General features: G+C 49.8%; 1 protein-coding gene across 5 annotated transcripts in view; it reads left to right on the plus strand.

Annotated features, from left to right (window-relative positions):
* Positions 1 to 7,049: 7,049 nt before the first annotated feature.
* The window catches only part of Ryr1 (ryanodine receptor 1), a 134,319-nt gene continuing 118,722 nt past the window's right edge, over positions 7,050 to 22,646 (plus strand). For all 5 annotated transcript variants that reach the window (XM_075986704.1, XM_075986732.1, XM_075986713.1 and 2 more), the window contains exons 1-11: positions 7,050 to 7,247; positions 13,923 to 14,042; positions 15,493 to 15,597; positions 16,735 to 16,809; positions 16,889 to 16,967; positions 17,256 to 17,368; positions 17,665 to 17,758; positions 20,245 to 20,338; positions 20,952 to 21,026; positions 21,570 to 21,726; positions 21,901 to 22,065. In XM_075986704.1, the coding sequence (XP_075842819.1) occupies positions 7,197 to 7,247; positions 13,923 to 14,042; positions 15,493 to 15,597; positions 16,735 to 16,809; positions 16,889 to 16,967; positions 17,256 to 17,368; positions 17,665 to 17,758; positions 20,245 to 20,338; positions 20,952 to 21,026; positions 21,570 to 21,726; positions 21,901 to 22,065 (1,128 nt within the window). In that variant the 5' untranslated portion in view covers positions 7,050 to 7,196. The remainder of the gene's footprint in view (positions 7,248 to 13,922; positions 14,043 to 15,492; positions 15,598 to 16,734; positions 16,810 to 16,888; positions 16,968 to 17,255; positions 17,369 to 17,664; positions 17,759 to 20,244; positions 20,339 to 20,951; positions 21,027 to 21,569; positions 21,727 to 21,900; positions 22,066 to 22,646) is intronic.

Consider the following 22,646-nt stretch of genomic DNA (forward strand, 5'->3'; position numbering starts at 1 on the left):
ACTCACTCTGTAGACCAGGGTGGTCACGAACTCAGAGATCCGCCTGCCTTGGCCAGAATGACTGTTAAAATCTTCTCCCTTCGCACTGCCCCTCTCAGGTTACTGTGAACAGTCCCATACATGATACATCATTCAGTTTTGTATCAACTGTGATATATATATACACACACACACAAAGTTTTGTGCCCGTGGAAGCAGACTTTCCTTTTGAGTATGTATGCTTTGTTCTTTTATCTTAATGTGTCATGCTTGACATATTTTTAATTGAAGTTCAAAAAAGAGCACACATTGCTCCTTAGGTCGATGAGTTGTCATTAACTGAGGAAACCCAAGCGATGACTCAATTCAAGAACAAGACTTTAGCAGGCACTAGTGTTGCATGCTGCAGTCCCTGGCGCTTGACAGGTAATGTTGGAGGATCAGGGGTTCAAGGTCATCTTCTGCTACTTGTTGAGTTTGAAGCCACTCTAAAAGAAAGAGAGCAAAAGAGAGAGCTCATACACTTTTAATCCTAGCCCCTTTAATGGGGTAGAAGGAGCTAAGGCAGACTGATCTCTATGAATTCAAGACTAACCTGGTCCACATAGCTCTCAACTGGGCCTAAACCACCCCCACCCATTCAAAACCAAAAACATCAAGTGACTCCGGAACATTCTTATCTAAGTGCCCTCATTCTTCCATCACTGCCTCCCACGATTTATCGATTTATCCGCAGCCTGATATATAACAGAGTAGTTTTGTCTGCTTTAAAACTCTGTGAAGGGGCTGGAGAGATGGCTCAGCAGTTAAGAGCACTCACTGCTCTGGCAAGAACTGGAGTCCAGTTCCCAGCTCCACATCAGACAGCTCACAATCACATGTAACTCCAGCTCCAGGTGATATAACACCCTGGCCTCTAAAGCAACTCGGTGCGCAAACACTCACATACAGACACAGACACCTGCACATAACTGAAATAAAAACATATTTTAAGAAGTACTCTGTGTACACGGACTCATGGATTGTGTCGAGTCTTTTGTTCCTCTTCCCATGTGATTTTACTTGGCTATGCTTCCTCCCTTTTTCTTGCTGTATTATCTTTCATTGTGTGCTAGCATATGATTTGTTAATCAATTTTGTTACATTGGACAGCTGAGTTGCTTTTTTTTGGTTTTTCGAGACAGGGTTTCTCTGTAGCTTTGGTGCCCGTCCCGGAACTAGCTCTTGTAGACCAGGTTGGCCTCGAACTCCCAGAGATCCGCCTGCCTCTGCCTCCCGAGTGCTGGGATTAAAGGCATCCACCACCGCCCGGCTAAGTTGCTTTCTTCTTTTTTTTTTTTTTTTTTTGGTTTTTCGAGACAGGGTTTCTCTGCGGTTTTTGGAGCCTGTCCTGGAACTAGTTCTTGTAGACCAGGCTGGTCTAAGTTGCTTTCTTGATTCTGTTAAAAACAGTACATTTAGCCAGGCGGTGGTGGCGCACGCCTTTAATCCCAGCACTTGGAAGGCAGAGAGGCAGGCTGATCTCTGTGAGTTTGAGGCCAGCCTGGTCTACAAGAGCTAGTTCCAGGACAGGCTACAAAGCTACAGAGAAATCCTGTCTCAAAAACAAACAAACAAACAAAAACAACAACCCCCCAAAAAACAAACAAACAAAAAACCCCAAAAACAGTACCTTTCAGGGCTAGAAGGATGGCTCAGTGGTCCTCCTGAGCACCTAAGTTCAGTTCCCAGCACCCACATGATGGACAGACACTGGCCGTATTAACTCTAGTTCTAGTTCTAGGAACCCAGCGCTCTCTCCTGGTCTCTGAGGGACCGAGCATGCACAGAATAGTCGTATATACATGCAGGCTGAACACTGATATGTTTTGCCAGGAGAGGGCTGTTTTGTTCTTGGAGAAACTCCTGTAGCTTAGGCGGTTCTTGAACTTGCAATGTAACAGAGAAGGATGACCTCGAATGCCTGACAACCTTCCAAGTGCTGGGATTCCAGGTGTGTGTCACCACTCCCCAAAACGCATTTGTTCTTACCATGCCTCGATGGAGCCTATAACCCTCACGTTCCAGTGGGTACTCTCCTGCTGAACCCTGCTAGGAACTCCTCAAGCATTCCCCTCCTGGTGAACACAAAACCTTCAGTTCTGTAGGGCAGTTTCCAGGAGTAGAATAAATGGGTCACAGGAGAATGATTCTCCCAAACCTAGTACTTTAAGTGGGTTCACTGAAGCGGCATTTTCGGGAGAGTACGTTTGATCTTTTCGTTTTCATTGAAAGTGTCCACAGCGGGCGTCTTTGTACATAGCCCAGAAGGCCTACTTTAGTTTTCCCATCAAATGAACTGCCTTGGTTTGGTACTCCCTCTCTTCCCGGCTCTTTGCCTTCATATGTCTCCTGCTATGTCTCCCACTATGTCTCAAGTAGTGCAGTCTTTCAATGGTATAGAGCCCTCCCCTTCTCTTCATTTCCTCTAGCACCCGCATAGCCTCCGGTGTGAGAATGTCTCCAGGCCCCGAGGATGCAGAAAAGCCCCCAAGCGAGAGGTGGGGAAGGATCTTGGGGTAAACACTCAGCCTTCACGGCCCTCTGGATGACCACCCCAAGAACACTGATGACCACAAAGGAGGAGCCTTCTGAGTCGAAGGGCAGAAACCCACAAGAGGAAAAGCTTGATAGCATCAGAGGAGATTTCTTTCCACGAGGCACCACGGGACCAATGTTAACCGGCCGCAGGGGAAAGGGTTTGCAATGTTTAAAGCCAGCCAGAAAGTATCTCAAAGGAAAAAAGAAGAGCTGTAAGTCAAGACAACAGGATGGCAACTCCAACAGAAAATCAGGCAATCAGTTGGAGGGATTGCTTAGGGCTCAAGAGGGCTTGTTGCTAGTTGGGCAGTGGTAGCGCACGCCTTTAATCCCAGTACTCGGGAGGCAGAGTTCCAGGACAACTAGGACTGTTACCCAGAGAAACCCTGTCTTGAAAAACCTAAATAAATAAATAAATAAGAGTGCCTGCTGCCAAGGATGGGGACCGGAATTTGGATCCCCAGCACCCATATAAAAAGTTGGGTTAGTGGTTCAAACACTTTCACAGTGGTTAAGAGCCCTTGCTGCTCTTGTAGAGGACCAGAGTTCAATTCTCCACCTCATCCAAGTCAGGTCCTTTATAGTGGCCTGTAATTCCAGCTCCAGGGGGGAATGTAACATCCTCTCTTTGGCTTCCAAGGACACCCACACAGATGGTACACACACACACACACACACACACACACACACACACACACACACACACTTTATTTTTTGTAAAGCTGAGTGTGGTGGCTGGGGAGATATCACAATGGTTATAATGTTTTGTTTTTTTTTTTTGAGGAATAGCAAGTTTGCACTAGATTGGATCCCCAGAACCCACATAAATGTTGGGTGGATGTGGAAGCTTTCTTGTCATTCTAGAGCTCGGAAGGCAGAGATGGGAGTCTCAGAAAGCCTGTCAACTCACCACTTGGGAGACTGAGGCGGGAGAATCAGGTGTTTGAGGCTAGCTCAGGCTATTTAGTGACCCTGTCTCAAGCAAGCAAGCAATGAAAACCAAAACAAAGAGAATGTCCAGGTAGCCATGACTCCCAAATCTCTGACAGACCCCAGAGAAGATGATGGAAATCATTGACAACTGATTGGTGACTGTAACTCAGTCTATAAGTCTGTTAAACGTTAGTAGCCAGGTAACTGGGGAAATGGCTCAGTTATCAGCTTGCCACACAAGCACGAGGACCCGAGTTAGTTCGAGCTCCAGCATCCACCTAAGGAACCAGGTGAGGCATGCTCTAATGCCAGCGCTGGGGAAGCAGAGCCAGGTAGATTCCTGGGGCTCGCAGACCATCTAACCTATCCTCACGGTGAGCTCCAGGCCAGCTGAAGAACAGCACCTAAGGTGGTCTCTGTCCTCCATATACACTTATGTTCCTCCACAGCAACATGCACCAGCATGACCATACAAATGAGAAGTTAGATGATGGCAAGGGGAGGCTGGGAGATGGAGGCTGAAATCTTTGCGTGGTGACAGCAGGCTGCTTGGAGGAATTGTGTATATGGGTGTGTCATCTAACAGTCAGGTTCTGGAGGGTGTATACCAAAAATGGTGCCATCTCCGTAAAGGGATGTCTCATCACTTTCCCCATTCTTGAGAGAAAATACCTGATGTAAGCGGCTTAGTAAGGAAGGGTTTGTCCCGGATCTACTGAGAAGGTCCAGACCACCATGGCTGCGGGAGCAGGAGGCAGCTGGGTGTTTGTCCTGGATCTACTGAGAAGGTCCAGACCGCCATGGCTGTGGGAGCAGGAGGCAGCTGCTCATGCTGCATCCGAAAGCAGGACATGAAAAGAAACAAATGCTGCAGTCAGCTCGCTCTCTTCACTTGGAGACCCAGCCAGAGGTCAGTGAAACCATCTGGAAATGCCATCCCAGACACTTCCGAGGCTTGGTCTTCCTAAGTGTTCCCAAGTCCAGTCAAATTGACCATCTGGATTTCCCAGATCAAGTGACACATGCAAGGATCGTTACAGGAGCCAGAGGCAGCTTGGGTGTCCACCCTCAGGGACCTGCCACCAAGAAGTCCCTCAAAGCCACCATGGCCATACACCAGGTGTCCAAAGAGCAACGCAGAAAAGTCTTAAAATATGTAGTGATGACTAAGGAACTAAGAAACACTATTAATATCTTCTGATATAATTCATAATGACAGTATAATATCATATTCTGTATAGAAGCACTTAAAAATATTTACTATGCTACTATATAATATATGAATATAAAACAAAATTATATTGTACCACATAATAAACATAATAGCTATGTTATATACATGATATATATAAATAATGAGTATAACTATATAATTTACTGAATTATATAATTCAATAATGAAATATAACTGGTTAATCTCAACAGTCAGGAGGCAGAGGCAACTAGATCTCCATGAGTTCAAGTTCAGCCTGGTCTACATAGCAAGTCTGAGGCCGTTCAGGGCTACACAGTGAGACCCTATCTAAAAAAGAAAACGATGAGTTTAATCCAAGTGTATTTGCACCCGTGTTTAATAAGCAAGACCTACACTGAAAAGCACTTTAATATAGTTGTGTTGAACTGTAGAACACTGGTTTTAATTGCGCATATGTATGATTTGTGTGTGTGTGTTCAGGTATGTTATTGTAGGTGTGGATGCTGTTGCGTCTGTATGGAGGTCAAAGGACAACCTCGGCGTCTGTCCTAATTTTCTGCTTTGTTTGAGATGGGGGTCTCTTCATTTTTCACCTCTATGGTCCTCCTCCCCTCCCATGGTCCACCTCCCCTCCTATGGTCCTCCTCCCCTCCCATGACCCATCTCGCCTCCCATGGCCCACCTCCTCCCCCATGCTCCACCTCCCCTCCCATGGTCCACCTCCCTTCCCATGTTCCACCTCTCCCCACCATGGTCCACCTCCTGTCCCATGCTCCACCTCCCGCCCCCCCCCCCCATGGTCCAAGCAACGGGATTATAGTTGCTTGCTGAACAACTTTATTTAAGTCTGGGGATTTGAAAGCAGGTCCTTAGGAGCTGGAGAGATGACTCCGTGGTTAAGAGCACTGACTGCTTTTCCAGAGAAGCTGGGTTCATTTACCAGGACATGCATGTTGGTTTACAACTGAGGGTTACAGGCGTGTGTCACCACATAGCTAAATTAGAAAATCCTATGGAAATACGGAGATGTCAAAGCTTAGCTAGGAACCCTACCTTCCCCAGGTCAGCCTACGCGTTGTTGCCTGACTCCTGCTCCCAACGGCTTCTCTCCGGACGTAGAGCTTGAGAATGGTGGAAGTGCGACCCCCAAAGGTTGCTGTGAGGACTACAGGACATTTAGGGGGTATCTGTAGGGGCCACGTGCTTTTAGTTTCTGCTGTGAAGGATGCCAACAATAGCCGGGTTGTGAGACAGGAGTGGTAATAAAAAGATCTTAGCTCACGCCCGAAATGCAACAGGTGGGTGAGAGACACCAGCTAGGACTGTTCAAAAGGCGGTTTTTAGCCCCGGGGGTGGTGACGCATTTCTGTAAACAGCGCTAGGGTGTCAGAGGCCGGGAGATGTCTGTGAGATGTCCGTGAGTTTGAGACCAGCCTGGTGGAGAGACAGACAGACAGACAGACAGACACTCACCCCCTCCCCCACGCTGTTTTGAGACAAGGACTCTATCGTGCAGCCCAGGCTGGCCTCTTAACTTGCCGTGTAGCTGAGGATGACTGAGCTACCGTGCCTCTTGTCTCTAACGGTCTGAGCGCCAGGATTACAGATGTGTACCGTCACACTCAGTTCATGTGCCGGAACCTGGGGTTTTGTGCAAGCGAGACAACCACTCCACTAACTAAGGCACACACCCGGGGCCCTGTTGTTGTTCCTGTTTTGAGACAGGGTCTTATTATGCAGCCCCAGCTCCAAACTTGCAAACCTTCTGCCTCAACCTCTTCAGTGTTTGGATGACAAGCCTGTGACACTATGACTAGCTCTAAGTGTGTGTGTGTGTGTGTGTGTGTGTGTGTGTGTGTGTGTGTTAAGGTAGGAGATGTGTGCATCCGGGCACAACTGTGTGACTATGTAGCAAGAGTAAACCCTTAGTTTACTCGTTAAGAAATAACGGAACTAGGCTAAGAATATAGCCCTATGGCAGAATGTTTACCTAGCTTGCGCGCTGCCCAGGGTTTGAACCACAGCCCTAGTAGTGTTCCCAGAAGTTCAAGGTCATCCTTGACTACAAAAGAAGTTTAAGGCTAGCCTGAGGTATATGAGAGCCTCAGAGAGAGGGAGGGAGGGAGGAGGAAAAAGAGAGAAATAACTACATAAACAAATGCATAAATGACAGAATTATGGCATCTCATGGTGACTGTGGCCACTCAGCTACTTTCTAGACACCCAGACCGCGGGAGCAAACACCTTCCCCCAGAGTTTGTACTGTGGGCGGGGTTCTGGGCAGGGGCGTGGCCCGTCCCATCATGGCCCAATGGGTGTCCGTGGGGCGGGGACCTCTTTGCAACTGGGTCCCGCACGGGTTCGCTTCCTGCAGTTCCATCTACCTCACGGGTGCCTCTGGCGTTCCTAGAGGTCTCCGACCCCAGCCCTCCCTCAGCCCACCTTCCCAACCTACAGCCCCCTCTCGCCATTCTCAGATCCTAGCCCGGGACAAAGAGGGATTGCCATCATGGGTGACGGAGGAGGAGAAGGCGAGGACGAAGTTCAGTTTTTGAGGACGGTGCGTATGGTCTGGGTTAGGAGGATTTGTGGGGATTTCACGCTGATCTCTTAGGGTCTTTCTGTCTGCTTGCTGGTGGTCTCTGAAATTTGAGGTCACTTTGGGTGATTGTCACTTCGTCTTTCCGTCTCTTCCCATCACTTTTTTGACCGTGGAGAATTATCAGGATTTGGGAGGATCGAATGGGGAAGGGGAGATCTTTAGTTACCCTCTCCTGACATGAGAGATTTGGGGTCACTGAAGGAGTACCCCCTCCTCCCATCCTGGAAGCAGACACTTGAGGAAGGTGATTCTAATTCTTGGGCTTAATTTAGCTGTCCTCCACCCCCATCTTAGCCCTTATTCCCTTCTTGCTCCAGGCTCTGACCTATTTAAATTCTTGGAAAGGGGGCTGGGGTGGGTTGGACGACACTGTACTTTTGAACTCCTAGCCTTTGGTGGTCTCCTGGCGGGGGGGGGGGGGCGGATTCTCTTGGATCTTGACTGTTCTTTCCTGCTTGGTTTTGGTGAGGAGGATTAACTACGTCTGCTAGTGGCCTCTGAGGGTGTCTGGGTGATGTCTCTCCCATCTCCTCAGTATGTCTTGGGTCTGTCTCTGTCTTTTGTCCCTTGGCTTCAGCCCTCTGAGTTTTGCTGATCCTCTAGTCCTGTCTCCCTGAATCTCTGATCCCCAGCTGGGGGCAGGGATAGGACTTGGGACAACAGGTGTCTCTCCCAGAATAGCCCTCTTTTCTGGGCTCTGAGCAGGGGACAGGGAGGGGACAAAAGGGGGGGAGGGACTGTCTCTTTCTTAGTCCTTTCTACCGCATCCTCCCAGAGGCTGAGATGGGGGTTGGTTTATGAGTATGAGTGATCTTCTCTCTTTTGGGCCAGGTCTGCTGACCCTGCACTGTTCCCTCTCCCTCAGGCCCTAGGTCCATGCAGAAATGCTGACACAGCATTCCTGACCCAGAATAGGACCCTGGCAGGCTGGGTCCAGTTTCTTGGGAGGGCGGAACAGCTGGGACTGGTAGTGAAGGATGGGGACAGCTGGATATGAAGCCACTGGAGGAGGGCCTCTCCCCAGCCCCAGCCCCTTAACCTACACCATGGGTTTGGCCTTCCACAGCCTAATAAGCCCATGGCTGTGGCTACCAACTCTGAGCAGTGACTCTGCATCAGGCCCAGTGCCTGGGGCCTCAGCCTCCTGAGGTGGCTAATTATATTCTCATTGCCCTATCTTCTGAGGTAGGGCCCTATCTTTATCTCCCTGGGACATCTGAGAGAAACCAAGCCCCAGGTGGTGAACTTGCCCAAGGTCAAGGACAGGAAGTGGTACCACCGAGTGCCCCGTGAGGCCAAGGACAGGAAGTGGTACCACCGAGTGCCCTGTGAGGCCAAGTCTTGCTTTCAACAGAGGGAATCTAGTCCCAGGCTTGCTGAGGTAGACAGTCAGGCCAGGCTCACCCAGGCTGAGTCGGTTTTCCTCAGAGTTACTAAGGTTGTGTGATACCTTCTTCACAAAAATATTTTTTGTGAATCATAACCCACCTGTAAGAAAGAATCTGTATTGCTACCAGGGCGTGGACTACATATTCATAGGTATTATTAAACAAAAAGAAAAAGTCCAACTTTAAAGCATGGTGTGGTGGTTTATACCTGTGATTCCAGCGTTCAGCAAGCTGAGGCGGGAGGATGAAAGTTCAAGGCCACCCGGGGCAACACAGTAAGTTCAAGACCCATCTGCTTGATGGCGTAATTGACAAGCAACAAATTTCACAGGTTCAAAACAGTTAACCAACCTCAGTACTTTCCCTGGGGCGTGTGTGTGTGTATGTGTGTGTGCGCACAGTGTTAGAGAGGGCTTCACGTACTGAAAGCTGGCTTTAAACTTGGTACTAGCCAAGAACGACCTTGAACTCCTGGTCCTCCTACTCCACCTCCCAAGTGCTGGGCTTACAGGTGTGTGCACCACGCCTGGCTTCAGTGGGTTTTGACCTATTATGTAAACTAAGTAACCACCTTCGAAATCAAAGCAAAGAACACTTGCTACACCCCAGAAAAATCCTCCTGCCCTTTGCAGCAGTCACCCTGTCCTTCAGTCAGCACATAGACTCCACCAGTCACCGCCAGAGTTTCATATACAGTATGTGTTCATTTCTCTTTGACTGATTAGGGTATTTTTTTTACATGTAGCATGAGTTCCTTTTGTGGGGAGCTTATTGCTGTTGTTCTTTTTTAAAAATGCTCCAAGATCCCCTCGGCAGTAGGCAGCAGAAATGTTGTAGGTCCCAAATGGTGGTGGCGGGCCATGTGGTGGCAGGCAGCAGGCTCTGGGAGCAGCCAGTCCCAGGCAGAAATGGCTGCCGGTCCCAGAGCGGCGGCCTGGGCAGTGGTGGTGGCAGGCCATGTGGCAGCAGGCAGCGGGCCCTGGGAGCAGCCAGTCCCAGGCAGAAATGGCTGCCGGTCCCAGAGCGGCGGCCCGGGCAGTGGTGGTGGCGGGCCATGTGGCAGCAGACAGCGAGCCCTGGGAGCAGCCAGTTCCAGGCAGAGACAGCTGCTGGTCTCAGAGCAGTGGTGGCGGGCCATGTGGCAGCAGGCAGTAGGACCCAGGCAGAGATGGCTGCTGGTCCCTGAGCAATGGCTGGTCCCAGGCAGGGAGACACATGGCAGGCAGGCAGAAGACAGAAACATGGATAGACACGACATGCAGGGTGAGGTTGAATGTTTATTCAGGGGGTTATGGAGGAGGAAGGGTGAAGGGGGGGACAGAGAGAGAGGGGGGAGAGAGAGAGAGAAGAGGAGAAAGAGACAGAGAAGGGGGGAAGCAGAGAAATGGGGAGAGAGGCAGAAGCAAAGCTGCCTCTCCGAGAGGAAGATGGAAAAGAGAGCAAGCTCAGGCCGGAAGCTGAAGATCAGCCTGCCTCAGCGGACAGGGAAGGGGAATGGGTGTGGATTGTCTCTTAAAGGGACCAAAACCATAACATTCCCAGGTCTTCCTTATAATAAAAAGCACGCATGTCAAGGAAGCAGAAAAGGAAGGGCCCAAGATGGTGGCGGGCAGGTCAGAGGTAATGGGAGTGGGTGTGGCTTGTCCCTTAAAGCACAACAAATGCCATCCTGCTGTACAACTGTATTGAGTTTGCTTATATCTTCACTTGCCTGGTGCACACCGAAGTCGCCATGTCTGCAATATTTTGTTACTACAGACAATCCCAGTAAACATTCATAGCCTAGAACTCCCTATGGAGGCCAGATTGGCTTCAAATTCACTGATACCTACATGCCTCTGCTTCCCTAGTACTGGGATTAAGGGCATAGTCACACACCTTTTTTTGAAGGAAGTGGTTTGAAACAGGATTTCGTGTGTAGCCCTGGCTGTCCTGAAACTCACTCTGTAGATTAAGCTAGCCTTGAATTCAGAGATCCACCTGCCTCTGCCTCCTGAGACAGGCACAGCCACACCTGTCTTGACACACCTGTTTAAATAACAACTTTCATAACCTGAAGTCAGACTAGGCATGCTTGTTTCTTGTTTTTGTTCTATTTTCTTTGATTATTAAGGTTATTAGCCATAACCATACAGATCATTTCCCTTGTTTTGAATGTTGTGACCTCAAGCTTCGCTCACACTGGAATCTCTGAGAACCTGGTCAAGTCAGAACCTCCAGAGGACAGGGGGCAGGTTAAAGGTGCGGAACCTCCGCAGACTCCAGGTTCAATGATGGGAGTGGTAGTAGTGGGGCGCTGGGGTACAGGGAAGCTGATTTTTGGTTTGTTTGTTTGAGACAGGGGCTAATATAACCCATGCTGCTGTTGATCTTTTTTTTTTTTTTGGTTTTTTAAAGACAGGGTTTCTCTGTGGTTTTGGAGCCTGTCCTGGAACTAGCTCTTGTAGACCAGGCTGGTCTCGAACTCACAGAGATCCTCCTGCCTCTGCCTCCCAAGTGCTGGGATTAAAGGCTTGTGCCACCACCGCCTGGCTTTGCTGTTGATCTTGAATCCCATATCCTCCTGCCTCCACCTCTAAAATATTTGGAGTCATTAATAGATATTAATAGGTACCCAACCTGGCTTTGGAAATTGCACTATTGTATTCTGTTCTTCTCTGCCGTCATCTACCAATTATCTACTCATTTAGTCATCTATCTACCTACCTACCTATCATCTATGTATCTGTCATCTATATATCTATTGTCTATGTATCTATCATCTACGTGTCTATCGTCTATATATCTATCATCTATATAGTTATCTATGTATCATCTATGTATCTATCATCTATATGTCTATCATGTATGTATGTATGTATTTATCTACCTACCTATTATTTATGTATCTATCGTCTATGTATCTATCATCTACATATCTATAGTCTAAATATCTATCATCTATGTATCTATCATCTATATATTGTCTATATATCTATCATCTATGTATCTATCATCTATATATTGTCTATATATCTATCATCTATGTATCTATCATCTACATATCTATAGTCTAAATATCATCTATATATCTATCGTCTATGTATCCATCGTCTATGTATCTATTATCTTGTATCTATCGTCTATGTATCTATCATCTATATATCTATCATCTATGTATCTATTGTCTATATATCTTATCAGCTATGTATCTATTGTTTATATATCTATCATCTATGTATCTATTGTTTATATATCTATCATCTCTGTATCTATCATCTATTATCTATCTACCTTTCTTTTTCCTTCCTTCCTCCCTGCCTCTCTCCCTACTCTCTACCTCTGTCTTTCTCTTTATTTCATCAAGATAGGGCCTTGCTATATTGTTCAGGCTGGTCTTGAGCCCCTGCACTCACGTGATCCTCTGTCTCAGCTTCTGGAGTAGATGAGACTACAGGTGCCTCGTTTCAACCAGTTTTGGGAGCAGCGTTTGGAGCCAGAGAGAGTGCGAGTCCGTACCGTGGGATTTGGTTTGCCGTGATGACTAGATTCCTGCTTCTGATTTACATCCTGGTTTTGCCATTCACTTGCTCTCTCTGCTTGGGAAAGTGATTTTAATTTTTTTTTCATGTGGGGGGAGAGAGAGATACAGAGAGAGAGAGAGACAGAGAGACAGAGAGAGAGACAGAGAGAGAGAGAGAGAGAGAGAGAGAGAGAGAGAGAGAGAATAAAAACATCTAATAAGGATTCAAAGGGCCCATATAAGTCTCTCTCTGGCCTCGTAACCTCCCTTCTTCCTGCTGGTCCCACCGTCCCGTTTCACTTGTCACTCCTGGACACCCCCTGCACCTCCTGGCCACAGGCCTTTGCACAGGCTGCCTTCTGGAACATTCCCTACAGATGACCAGTCCTGCTTCTGTTTGGTCAAGGCCCACTGCCACTCTTATATCAGTCTGGCTGATTTTTCCCCCCAGAACACCTACCACTGACAGTAAGCTTATGTATTCACTCATCTGTTTACAGAGGGTCTGCACATGAGGAGATCAGCCCCCTGGGGGCGGGGTTTCTCTGCTTTATCTGTTGCTGTGTATTCAGTGCCTAAAACAGTGCCTGGCAGGTAGTAGATAATAAGTGTCTGTTAAATGAGTGGAAGGCAGAAGCATAGGACAACCAGCAAATGCTTGCTAAATAATGCTCAGGTTATATAATTACTATGGATACAGAGATGCCTGGCGTGTACCAGAATGTCAGCGAGGCATGTACCAGAATGTCAGTGAGGTGTGTACCAGAATGTCAGCAAAACCAGGACAGAGCAATTACCATTAGGCCGTGCTTCTGTCTCCTCCTGGGCCGGGCAAATGGATGGAGAACTGTGTATATGGATGATACTCAGGATTAGAACATGTTTATCCGACGCATTCGGGAGTTTGGAGGTCATGTGATTTCCAGTAGGATATGTAACTTTCTTTAAAAACTTTTCCTTACCTTTATTTGATGTGTATAGCTGTTCTGTCTGAGTGTGTGTCTGCGTACTGCATTTAGTATAGCCTTCCCAAGTGGGAGAGGGTAGCGGGTTCCCTGGGACAGGAATTACAGATGATGTAGGTGCTAGGAATTGAACCTGGGTCTTGTGGAAGAGCAGCCATCACAGAGGCCTCCCTCCAGCCTCATTTGTAACTTTCTCGAAAGAGTTTCCTCTGCTACAGAACTTGCTTGGCATAGTGGTACAGCCCTGAATCCCCAGCGTTTGGGAAGTGCAGGCAGACCTGCCAAGAACTAAATGTCATCCTTGATTGAAAGGCAATTTGAGGCTAGCCTGGACTACACAAGACTCTGTTGCAAAAACTAAACATCAAAAAAAATCTTTTCCACATTCCACTGTGTCTCTTTGCAAACCCCTCATTAGGAGGTGTCCAGAGGAGCTAGATTTTGAGTCTAATCCAATCTCCTCTCACCCCCTGTGAAGCCAGGCATGGAGACACACACCGGTGATTCCAGCTACTCAAGGGACTGAGTCAGGAGTATCACATGATCCTGGAACTTCAAGGCTAGCATGGGCAACTTAGGGAGACACTGTCGCAAGAGCAAAAGGAATGAATGAGAGAACAACCAACCATCCAAAGAGAGACATAGCTGGAGCCTGGCTCGTGCAGAGTGAATCTTTTCTGTAGGGGAAAGAGACGGCTCCACAGCACGGCACGCAGTGTCTTCGCTGGTCTGTCCCTTCTGGTTCCCACCGGTGAACCTTGTCCCTCTGTTCTCCCAGGATGACGAGGTGGTCCTGCAGTGCAGCGCCACGGTGCTCAAGGAGCAGCTCAAACTCTGTCTGGCCGCTGAGGGTTTCGGCAACCGCCTCTGTTTCCTGGAACCCACCAGCAACGCGCAGGTCTGTGTGCACCAGGCACGGGAGGAGAGGCAGGGTCGGGAGGGCAGGGTTTTGATTATTTATTTTTATTTTATGTGCATTGGTGTTCTGCCTGTACGTATGTCTGTGTAAGGGTGTCAGATCTTGGAGCTACAGACAGTTGTGAGCTGCTATGTGGGTGCTGGGAATGAGTCTTTAAGGCTCTGGACCCGGAAAGGTGATTCTGACAGGATGGAGAGGGAGGGGCTAAGATAGGAAAGGGGCGTGGTCTGAGATGGGACCGGAGGAATCTGAGACTAGTAGAGAATCTGAGGTAGGTGAACGTGTGAGGTGGGGCCTGAAGGGGCGGAGCTTGAGACGTGGGCGGGGTCTAGAGGGGCAAAATCTGAGTTGGCGCAGCCTAGCCAGAAGAATAAAAGGGGATGCTTGAGGCGGGGAGAGATTTGAGATGGGGGCGAGCTCTGAAGAGGAACGGGCGGGGTCTGAGGTGGGGGTGGTGCCTAATGTGGAACAGGGTCTGAGGGGGGTGGAGAGGGATTTGAAGAGTGAAAGGAGGCGGAGCCTAGGGTGGGGGCGGAGTCTTAGATGGGTGGTGCTCTGTGAACGGAAAGCGCAATGGGAGGATTCCCAAGGGCAAAGAGCTGTGGTCCTGAGTCTTAGGAAGGAGGGCCAAGGATCCAAGAGGAGGAGACTTAGGCAGTTTAGAGGAAAGGGAACCTAACCGGAGAGGACAGAGGACAGAGATGGGAAGAGTGTGTGGCCTTAGATAGCAAGGGTCGGTCGGAGGGCTCGAGGCATGGAGGGAAGCTAGAATCTGAAAGGCAGGTGACTTTGGATTCAAGACAAGAAGGCCCAGCATCCAGGAGAAGTTTAGGAAGGGTTGTCAGGAGGGCGTGGAGGCCAAGAGGCCAGAGAAGCCTGAGGTCCCAGGGTGAGGAGTACTCAGGGTGTGAGAGAAGAAGGGACCTGCAAGGAGGGCCTGGGAACTGAGAGAAGGAGTTGGCCTCTGGTGGTGGAGGAGGTCATCAGGGAGTTCTGGAATCTGAGGGGACGGTGTGTCTCTCTCTCCTGGGGTATGACTGGAAAGGCAGGGATGAATGCCAGAAGTAGTGTTCTTTTAGGATTGAAGAGATTGGGGGTGATCTCAGGGAAGGCACAGCAGGAGCTTCCTGCCTCAGGGGGAGCAGTGTCAAGGTGATGAGCCACAGTCGGGGGCATCGTGAGACTAGGGGGCATAGAACAGCTGAGTGACAGAAGCGATCTGTAAGTTTCTGTGGAGCTGGGTGAGTTGGAGGAATTTGAAGGAAGAGGCTGAAAGGTGTTTCCTGTTTCTGACTCCTCGCCGGTGCCCCTTGTGGGGTGAGGATGGGGGTCTGGAAGTGAGAACGTTCAGACGAAGGGGCAGACAAGGCACAGTGCGACTGGTGCACGGAAGTCTAATGGCCCCAGTGATGTCTGTTCACCCCCTCAGAATGTACCCCCTGATCTGGCCATTTGCTGCTTCATCCTGGAACAGTCCCTGTCAGTGCGAGCCCTGCAGGAGATGCTGGCCAATACTGTGGAGGCTGGTGTGGAGGTAAGGCTCTGCCTCCAAGGAGCGGGGGACAGGGACAAGGATGGGTGAGAGACCTGGGGGTCGTTCACCATGTGCTCTTCTTCCTCTCTCTGCCCTGCCCCCACAGGCCCTCAATTTGGATAAGTGGGTAGGTCTGGCCTTGGGTGTCATGTCTCTCCTATCACTCCTGACCCCAGGCCTGCTGCTCAGGCCCACATCCTGAACACAGGGGCTGGAGGATTTCCCCCACCCCAGATGTCAGGGGCTGTGGAGCCCAGAACAAGCCAGGCAGGAAGGAAGGAGGGAGCAAGAGGCTTCTGAGCCCCTGTTCCCTGGCCTGTTCCTTTCTCCTCTTCTCTTCTCCTCCCCATCCTGCCCCTTGCTGCATGGGACCTCTTCCCTCACCTCCCTCCATCCCATGTGTGGGTCTGCCATAGGACCTTGTGTCCCCATGACATGGCTCCCTCAGAGCATGGGCATGGGAGAGCCATGATGGAGGCATGATGCCATCAAGGAACTGGTTGCACCTCCTTCCTCCAAAGGCCCAAGTCTCCTCGTGCATGGGAGTGAGTGGCAGCAGCAGAGTCACTTTATCCCAATGGTTGACAGTCACGTGACAGGCGACAGCTAGGATTGTCCTGGTGCAAACAGGACAGCTCTTTTATGTCAGGCTAGAGTAGTTGGGATACTGGGACTCTCTTGAGCGTCCTTAGTCACCTGGAAGATGAATTCATACTCTCTGGGTGATGTCAGGACCTGGTTTATAAGAGAAACAAGGCAGGATGGCAGAGTGGGTTTTGAAGTTTTTGTTTTACAGAACCTCATGTATCCCAGGCTGGCCTCAAATTCTCTAAGTAGCTGAGGTTGACTTTGAATACCCAATGCTCTTGCCTCTGCTTTCCAAGTGCTACAATCACAAGCTTCCGGGCCTTGGGGACTTGTAAAACACACCATGTCTAGGCTTCTCAGAAGCAGTCCCTGCTGCTACAGATGGGAAAATGGATGCAGACCATTTGTTGGGGGTTTGAGCTGAGGTTTTCTTGCCTGGGCATAGCATTTCATGGGGTTCATATAGCCACCTGTGAATAAGCCATATACTTTGGAAGCTATGGAAATCTAGGGGTCCCTGCTTATTCTGTACCATCTCTTCCCCTGTAGTCATCCCAGGGCGGGGGACACAGGACACTCCTGTACGGCCATGCCATCCTGCTCCGGCACGCACACAGCCGTATGGTGAGTGCACTAACCATAGGTGCAGGCGAAGGAGAGGGTTCAGGCCTGCCAGGAGGCTGACCTCATTCTCCCACCCTAGTACCTGAGTTGCCTGACCACTTCCCGATCCCTTACTGACAAGTTGGCCTTCGACGTGGGACTACAAGAAGATGCAACAGGTGCCAGGGGCTGCGGGCAGGGAGCATGATGGGTGCCACAAACCAGGAACTGAAAGTCTGCAGAGCTCTGTAGGTGTGCATAAATATGCCCTGGAGCTAGGAACAGGGGCCTGGGCACAGAGGGTTTGGACATACGGATGGACACATTCCAGACAGGCAACGAGGTGGAGAGTCGATGGGGCGGTTGGGGATTTATAGACTCCGGAGTCGGGAAGACTTGGTGACTGTGAGTACTGTGGGGAAGAGCATTGTGGGAAACCATTGTCCTGACGGTCAACCCACTCATAGGAGAGGCATGTTGGTGGACGATGCACCCTGCCTCCAAGCAGAGGTCTGAAGGAGAGAAGGTTCGTGTTGGGGATGACCTCATCCTTGTCAGCGTCTCCTCCGAGCGATACTTGGTGAGTGATCCCATCTCCCTGATAGTCCTCCTGCTCCTGTGGGGGTGTGTGGGATGTGCCCCACCTCTCAACGTTGGCTTGCCCAGTGGGTCTCTGGCTCTCACAACTCCTGGCTTTCTGACATCCCCTGTTTCTGATTTCTAATCGCACCCCCACCCCATTTCCTAACTTGCTCTCATTTGTCTGATCTGTGACCTCCGGCCTTCTGTTTCCATTCTGTATGTTTCCTGGAGTCTCCCTTTGATTGTTTCCCACTGAGTCTTGATTCTTGTTCATTCCACTGTCTCTGACCCCAGCACCTGTCGACTGCGAGCGGGGAACTCCAGGTTGATGCCTCCTTCATGCAGACTCTGTGGAACATGAACCCCATCTGCTCTGGCTGTGAAGAAGGTGAGGACCTCAGGCCTCTTAGGTGAGGCCATCAAAAGAGATCCTCACTTATGGTGCTTCCTCAGACATGCCCAGACTGTGTCTTGCATCTCACACTTCAGATCTCCCAGTTGTGACTTCCACAGTACATTTCTTACTGACCCCAAAGGCAGAACCCCAGAGTTCAGATCCCTAGGCCTCCAATTCACTACTACCCGTAAACTCAGCTCCAGAAACTTCCATACCAAGCTCAGTCCTCGAGGTCAGACTCCTCCATGAAGAACTCACAGCTTAGTGGTGGTTCTCAGCCTTCCCAGTGCTACGACCCTTTAATATGGATGCTCGTGCTGTGGTGACCACCAACCATAGAATTATTTTTGTTACTACTTTGTAATTGTAATTTTGCTCTGTTGTGAATTGTACACTTGATCTTAGCCAAAAGGCCGAGAAGCGATTCTGTTGTGAATTGTAATGTAAGTATCTGATATGTGACTCCTGTGAAGAGGTTTTTTGACTCCAAGGGGTCGTGAACCACAGGTTGAGAACCACCGGTGTAGAGCATCAACCCGGGAGCTTAATCCTGAGACTTCAGTTCTGAGATATAGGCACAGACCAAAGCCCTGGAATCTAAACCTCAGATCCTAAGCCAGGACCCCTGCTCAGACCTCAGAGTTTATGCTACCAGCTTTGGACTCTCAAAAGAATTTTAACTGAAATGTGTGTGTGGGCATGCTTACATGTGTAAAGGTCAGATGATAGCTTATAGGAGTCAGACTTTCCTTTGCTATGTAGGTCTTGAAGACTGAACTCAGGTGGCCTGGGTTGGTGTCTGGTGTCAACACCTGCTAAATCACCTTCCTAGCCCCACACACTCAGATTTTAATTTTACTCTCAAAACCCAAAATTCGAGCTCACAGCATTCATACAAGTAAACAAACAAACAAAACAGAAAACGGGGCCGGAGAGACGGCTCTGCAGTTAAGAACACTGGCCATTCTTCACAGATGACCTGGATTTGATTCCCAGCTCTCACATGGTGGCTCACAACCATCTATAACTGCAGTTCCAGGGGATCCGACACCATCTTCTGACCAGTGGTGCAAGATATTTCACACAGACAAAACACCAATACACATAACAAACCACAAACAGACAAACAACAAAACCCCAGGGCAGGGAGAGAGCTCAGCTGGTGAAGTAGGACGTACATCCCACCCTCATCCCCTGTGTTAAAGCTGGGTTCAGGGTCACCCCATGTAATCCCAGTGCTGGGAGGACCAGAGGACCCATGGGGTTTCCTAGAGAGCCAGTTGAGCTGGGTCAGTGAGCTCCGGTTCCATGAGACTCCTGCCCCCTTCCCCCCAATAAAGTGGAGAGTGACTGAGAAAGACACCCAGTGCTGACCTCTGGCCCCCACACACATGCGCACACATGTGCCTGAGCACCTGCAGACAGAAGTGCACACACATAAACACGGACACGTTCGCACACAGAAAGCACCAACCACAAAACCACACATGCAAACTCTCCCCAGAACAAATGAAGAAAAATAAAACAAGCCTCGAAGCCTGCCGATTTCAGTCTCAGATCCTATAGTAAGATGGCAGAGCCCTTAGTTTTGACTCCAACTTCAGGGTCCTTTAACCAAAGAACCAAGCTGAGTTTTAAACCACTGAGACCCAAGCCCTGAAACCCAGGCCCAACAACTTTTAAAAACACTCAGAAAAAAAAAAGATTTATTTATTTATATATTTTTATTTTATGTGTATGAATGTCTTGCATACATTTGTGTCTGTGCACATGTGTGTGTCTGGTGCCTGCGGAGGCCGGAAGAGCGTGTTGGATCAGCTGAAACTGAGTTTGCACAGATATAGTTCTGAGCTGCTGTGTGGGCGTTCGGAACAGGACGCGGGTTTTCTGCAATGCGGCTAGTGCTCTTAACTGTGGAGCCATCTCTCCAGCACCTTCGTTGTTTTACTACAAAGCTCAGGTCTTTCCAGATTCGTACTCCGAGCTCAGGGTCTCAAACTCAGATCGTAACCCCAAACCCTGACCTCATATGCCAGCCCAAGATCCCCCAAATCAACACTCAGAATTGAGGTCCTAACTGCCAACTCTAGCCTCAGAGCTGAACGTCGCACCTCCTAACCCTAACCTTTGCCTAGGAACACGGAGCCCAAGAGCAGGGAGCTCTGGACCCCTAACCACACAATCTGACCTCAGTCTCAAAAGGCCAAATCTAAACCCTTAAGTCATGACTTTAAGTCTCCTGACCTTACCCCGGCATGTCCAGATCCTTATGGGTTGGCCTCTGACCTCTGATCCCAAATCTCACATCCCCACTCTTTAGATCTTAAACATGGGCTAAACCACAGATTATCAACACTGCTCCCTAGTCCAGTTTCACCTTCACAGGGAAGATAAAGGAACCCTAGACTCCACACTGACTTCCAGATATTTCTGCGAGTCTTGCCTCACAGCAACCACCCTTCCTTGATCTTCCTCAGGTTTTGTGACTGGAGGCCATGTCCTCCGCCTCTTTCATGGACACATGGATGAATGTCTGACCATTTCCCCTTCGGACAGTGATGACCAGCGCAGGTCTGGCTTGGGACAAGGAGACCTTAGGGTCCAGGGGTGTGGGTGGGAAGAAAACATTGGTTGGGCACTCTGTGCTTTTTAGCTTTTTGTTGCTATAATGAAATACCTGAGACAGGTCAGGCGGTGGTAGCTCAGGCCTTTAATCCCAGGCAGAGGCAGGTGGATCTCTGTGAGTTCGAGGCCAGCCTGGTCTACAGAGTGAGTGCCAGGACAGGCTCCAAAGTTACAGAGAAATCCTGTCTCAATCCCCCAAACAAACAAAACACCTAACAAAATCAACTTTAGTGAAAGATTCTTTTGGCTCATGGTTGCAATCTATGATTCCTTGGCCCTGATACTTCCGGTCCTTGGTGGCACAGTGTATCACGGTGACAGTATGTGGCAGAGGCTGGTTTCACCTTATGGTATTTGAGGACACACTAAGGGAAGTGGAAGGGCCAAGATTCTAATATTTCAGTGACCTAGCTTCTTTCCACTGGGCCCCCTCCCTAGGACTCTACCACTTCCAGTAGTCCAATAGGCTGGGGGCCAACCCTTTCCCAGATGGGCTGTTAGCCACAGGGTTGGGGACTGGAGTCGGCCTTCCTGACCTTGTCCTCTCTTCTAACCCTAGACTTGTGTACTACGAGGGCGGGCCTGTGTGCACTCACGCCCGCTCCCTTTGGAGGCTGGAGCCACTGAGAATCAGGTGTGGTGGGGGGAAGGGTGAGGGTTATCTGAGGAAGACACTTGAAGGTTTTTGGAGGGACAACCTAGAGAGCCTGAGAGAGATTTGGGTCCTCAGGGATCCCGGAACCCTTGGGGAAGGTGGGAGGTTCCTGAGGGAGAGATGGGGGCTCTGGGTGAAAGTTTGCATCTAGAAAGCTTGAGCCAGACCCTGGAGACAGCTGGGGAGCTCTGAGGAAGATTCAGGAATCTACCAGAGGAGTGGAGCTGCTGAGCAGGGAGGAGAGAGCTCTAAGAAAGATTGAGGGGCCCCAGAAAAGATCTTGGGAACCCTGGAAGTGAGATGATTGAGGAGTTTCAAACCAAGACTATGATATTAATGGCTACTATGAAGGAGTCCCCTGATTCTCACTACTATGGGGGGTCCCCTGATTCTCACTACTATGGGGGTCCCCTGATTCTCACTACTATGGGGGGTCCCCTGATTCTCACTACTATAGAGGAGTCCCTGATTCTCACTACTAGGGAGGGGTCCCCTGATTCTCCCCACTGTCACCTTCCACAGCTGGAGTGGAAGCCACCTCCGCTGGGGCCAGCCACTTCGAATCAGGCACGTGACAACAGGACGGTACCTTGCTCTCACCGAAGACCAAGGCCTTGTGGTGGTTGATGCCAGCAAGGCCCACACCAAGGCCACTTCCTTTTGCTTCCGAATCTCCAAGGTTGGTGTGTGTGTGTGTGAGCACACGCTTGCACCTGTGTATGTGTAGGGGGCGAGGTGCCCTTCCTCATCTGCAACCCTGGGTCTCACTCTAGCCTCCTGGCTGTGGACTCTTGCTTGGGGTCTCCCACGGCACCCGGCATAGGAGGCTGATGTCTGTCCCTTGTTCCTGCAGGAGAAGCTGGATGTGGCCCCCAAGAGAGATGTGGAGGGCATGGGGCCCCCTGAGATCAAGTATGGAGAGTCGCTCTGCTTTGTGCAACATGTGGCCTCAGGCCTGTGGCTCACCTATGCTGCCCCAGACCCCAAGGCACTGAGGCTCGGAGTGCTCAAGAAGAAGGTGGGCTCCTGGAAGGGTGGGCATGTGAGCAGGGGCTGGGCAGGGCTGGTGTTCATTACCCGACATTTGGGAGCCTGAGAATGAGATAGACAGGGAGATAAAATAGGTGCATGCGTGCGTGTGTGGTGTGTGTGTGCATGCATGTGTGTGGTGTGTGTGTGTGTGAGTGCGTATGTGTGTGTGCGTGTGTGTGTGTGGGGTGTGTGGGGTGTGCATGCGTGTGGTGTGTGCATGCATGTGTGTGCGTGTGTGTGTAGTGTGTGCACGTGTGTGTGTGGATGTGTATGGTGTGTGTGGTGTGTGTGCGTGCGTGCACTGTGTGTGTGTACGTGTGTGTGTGTGTGTGTGTATAGAAAGAGAGAAGAGCAGAGATAAAGACACACAGAAATTGAAAACTAGGAAGCCATCCACACAGAGAGAAAACAAATAAGGGCCAGCAAGGTGGCTCAGTGAGTGAAAAGTGTTTGCTGCCAAGCTGAGGCCTTTACTTTGACCCCTAGTGCCCCATGGTGGAAGGGGGGAGCTGCCTCCTTCAGGTTGTCTTGACTACCACACTTGTGCATATACATTCGCTACCCATA

The sequence above is a fragment of the Microtus pennsylvanicus genome, chromosome 1 (genome assembly GCF_037038515.1).
Source record: "Microtus pennsylvanicus isolate mMicPen1 chromosome 1, mMicPen1.hap1, whole genome shotgun sequence".
NCBI classification, from domain to species: Eukaryota; Metazoa; Chordata; class Mammalia; order Rodentia; family Cricetidae; genus Microtus; species Microtus pennsylvanicus.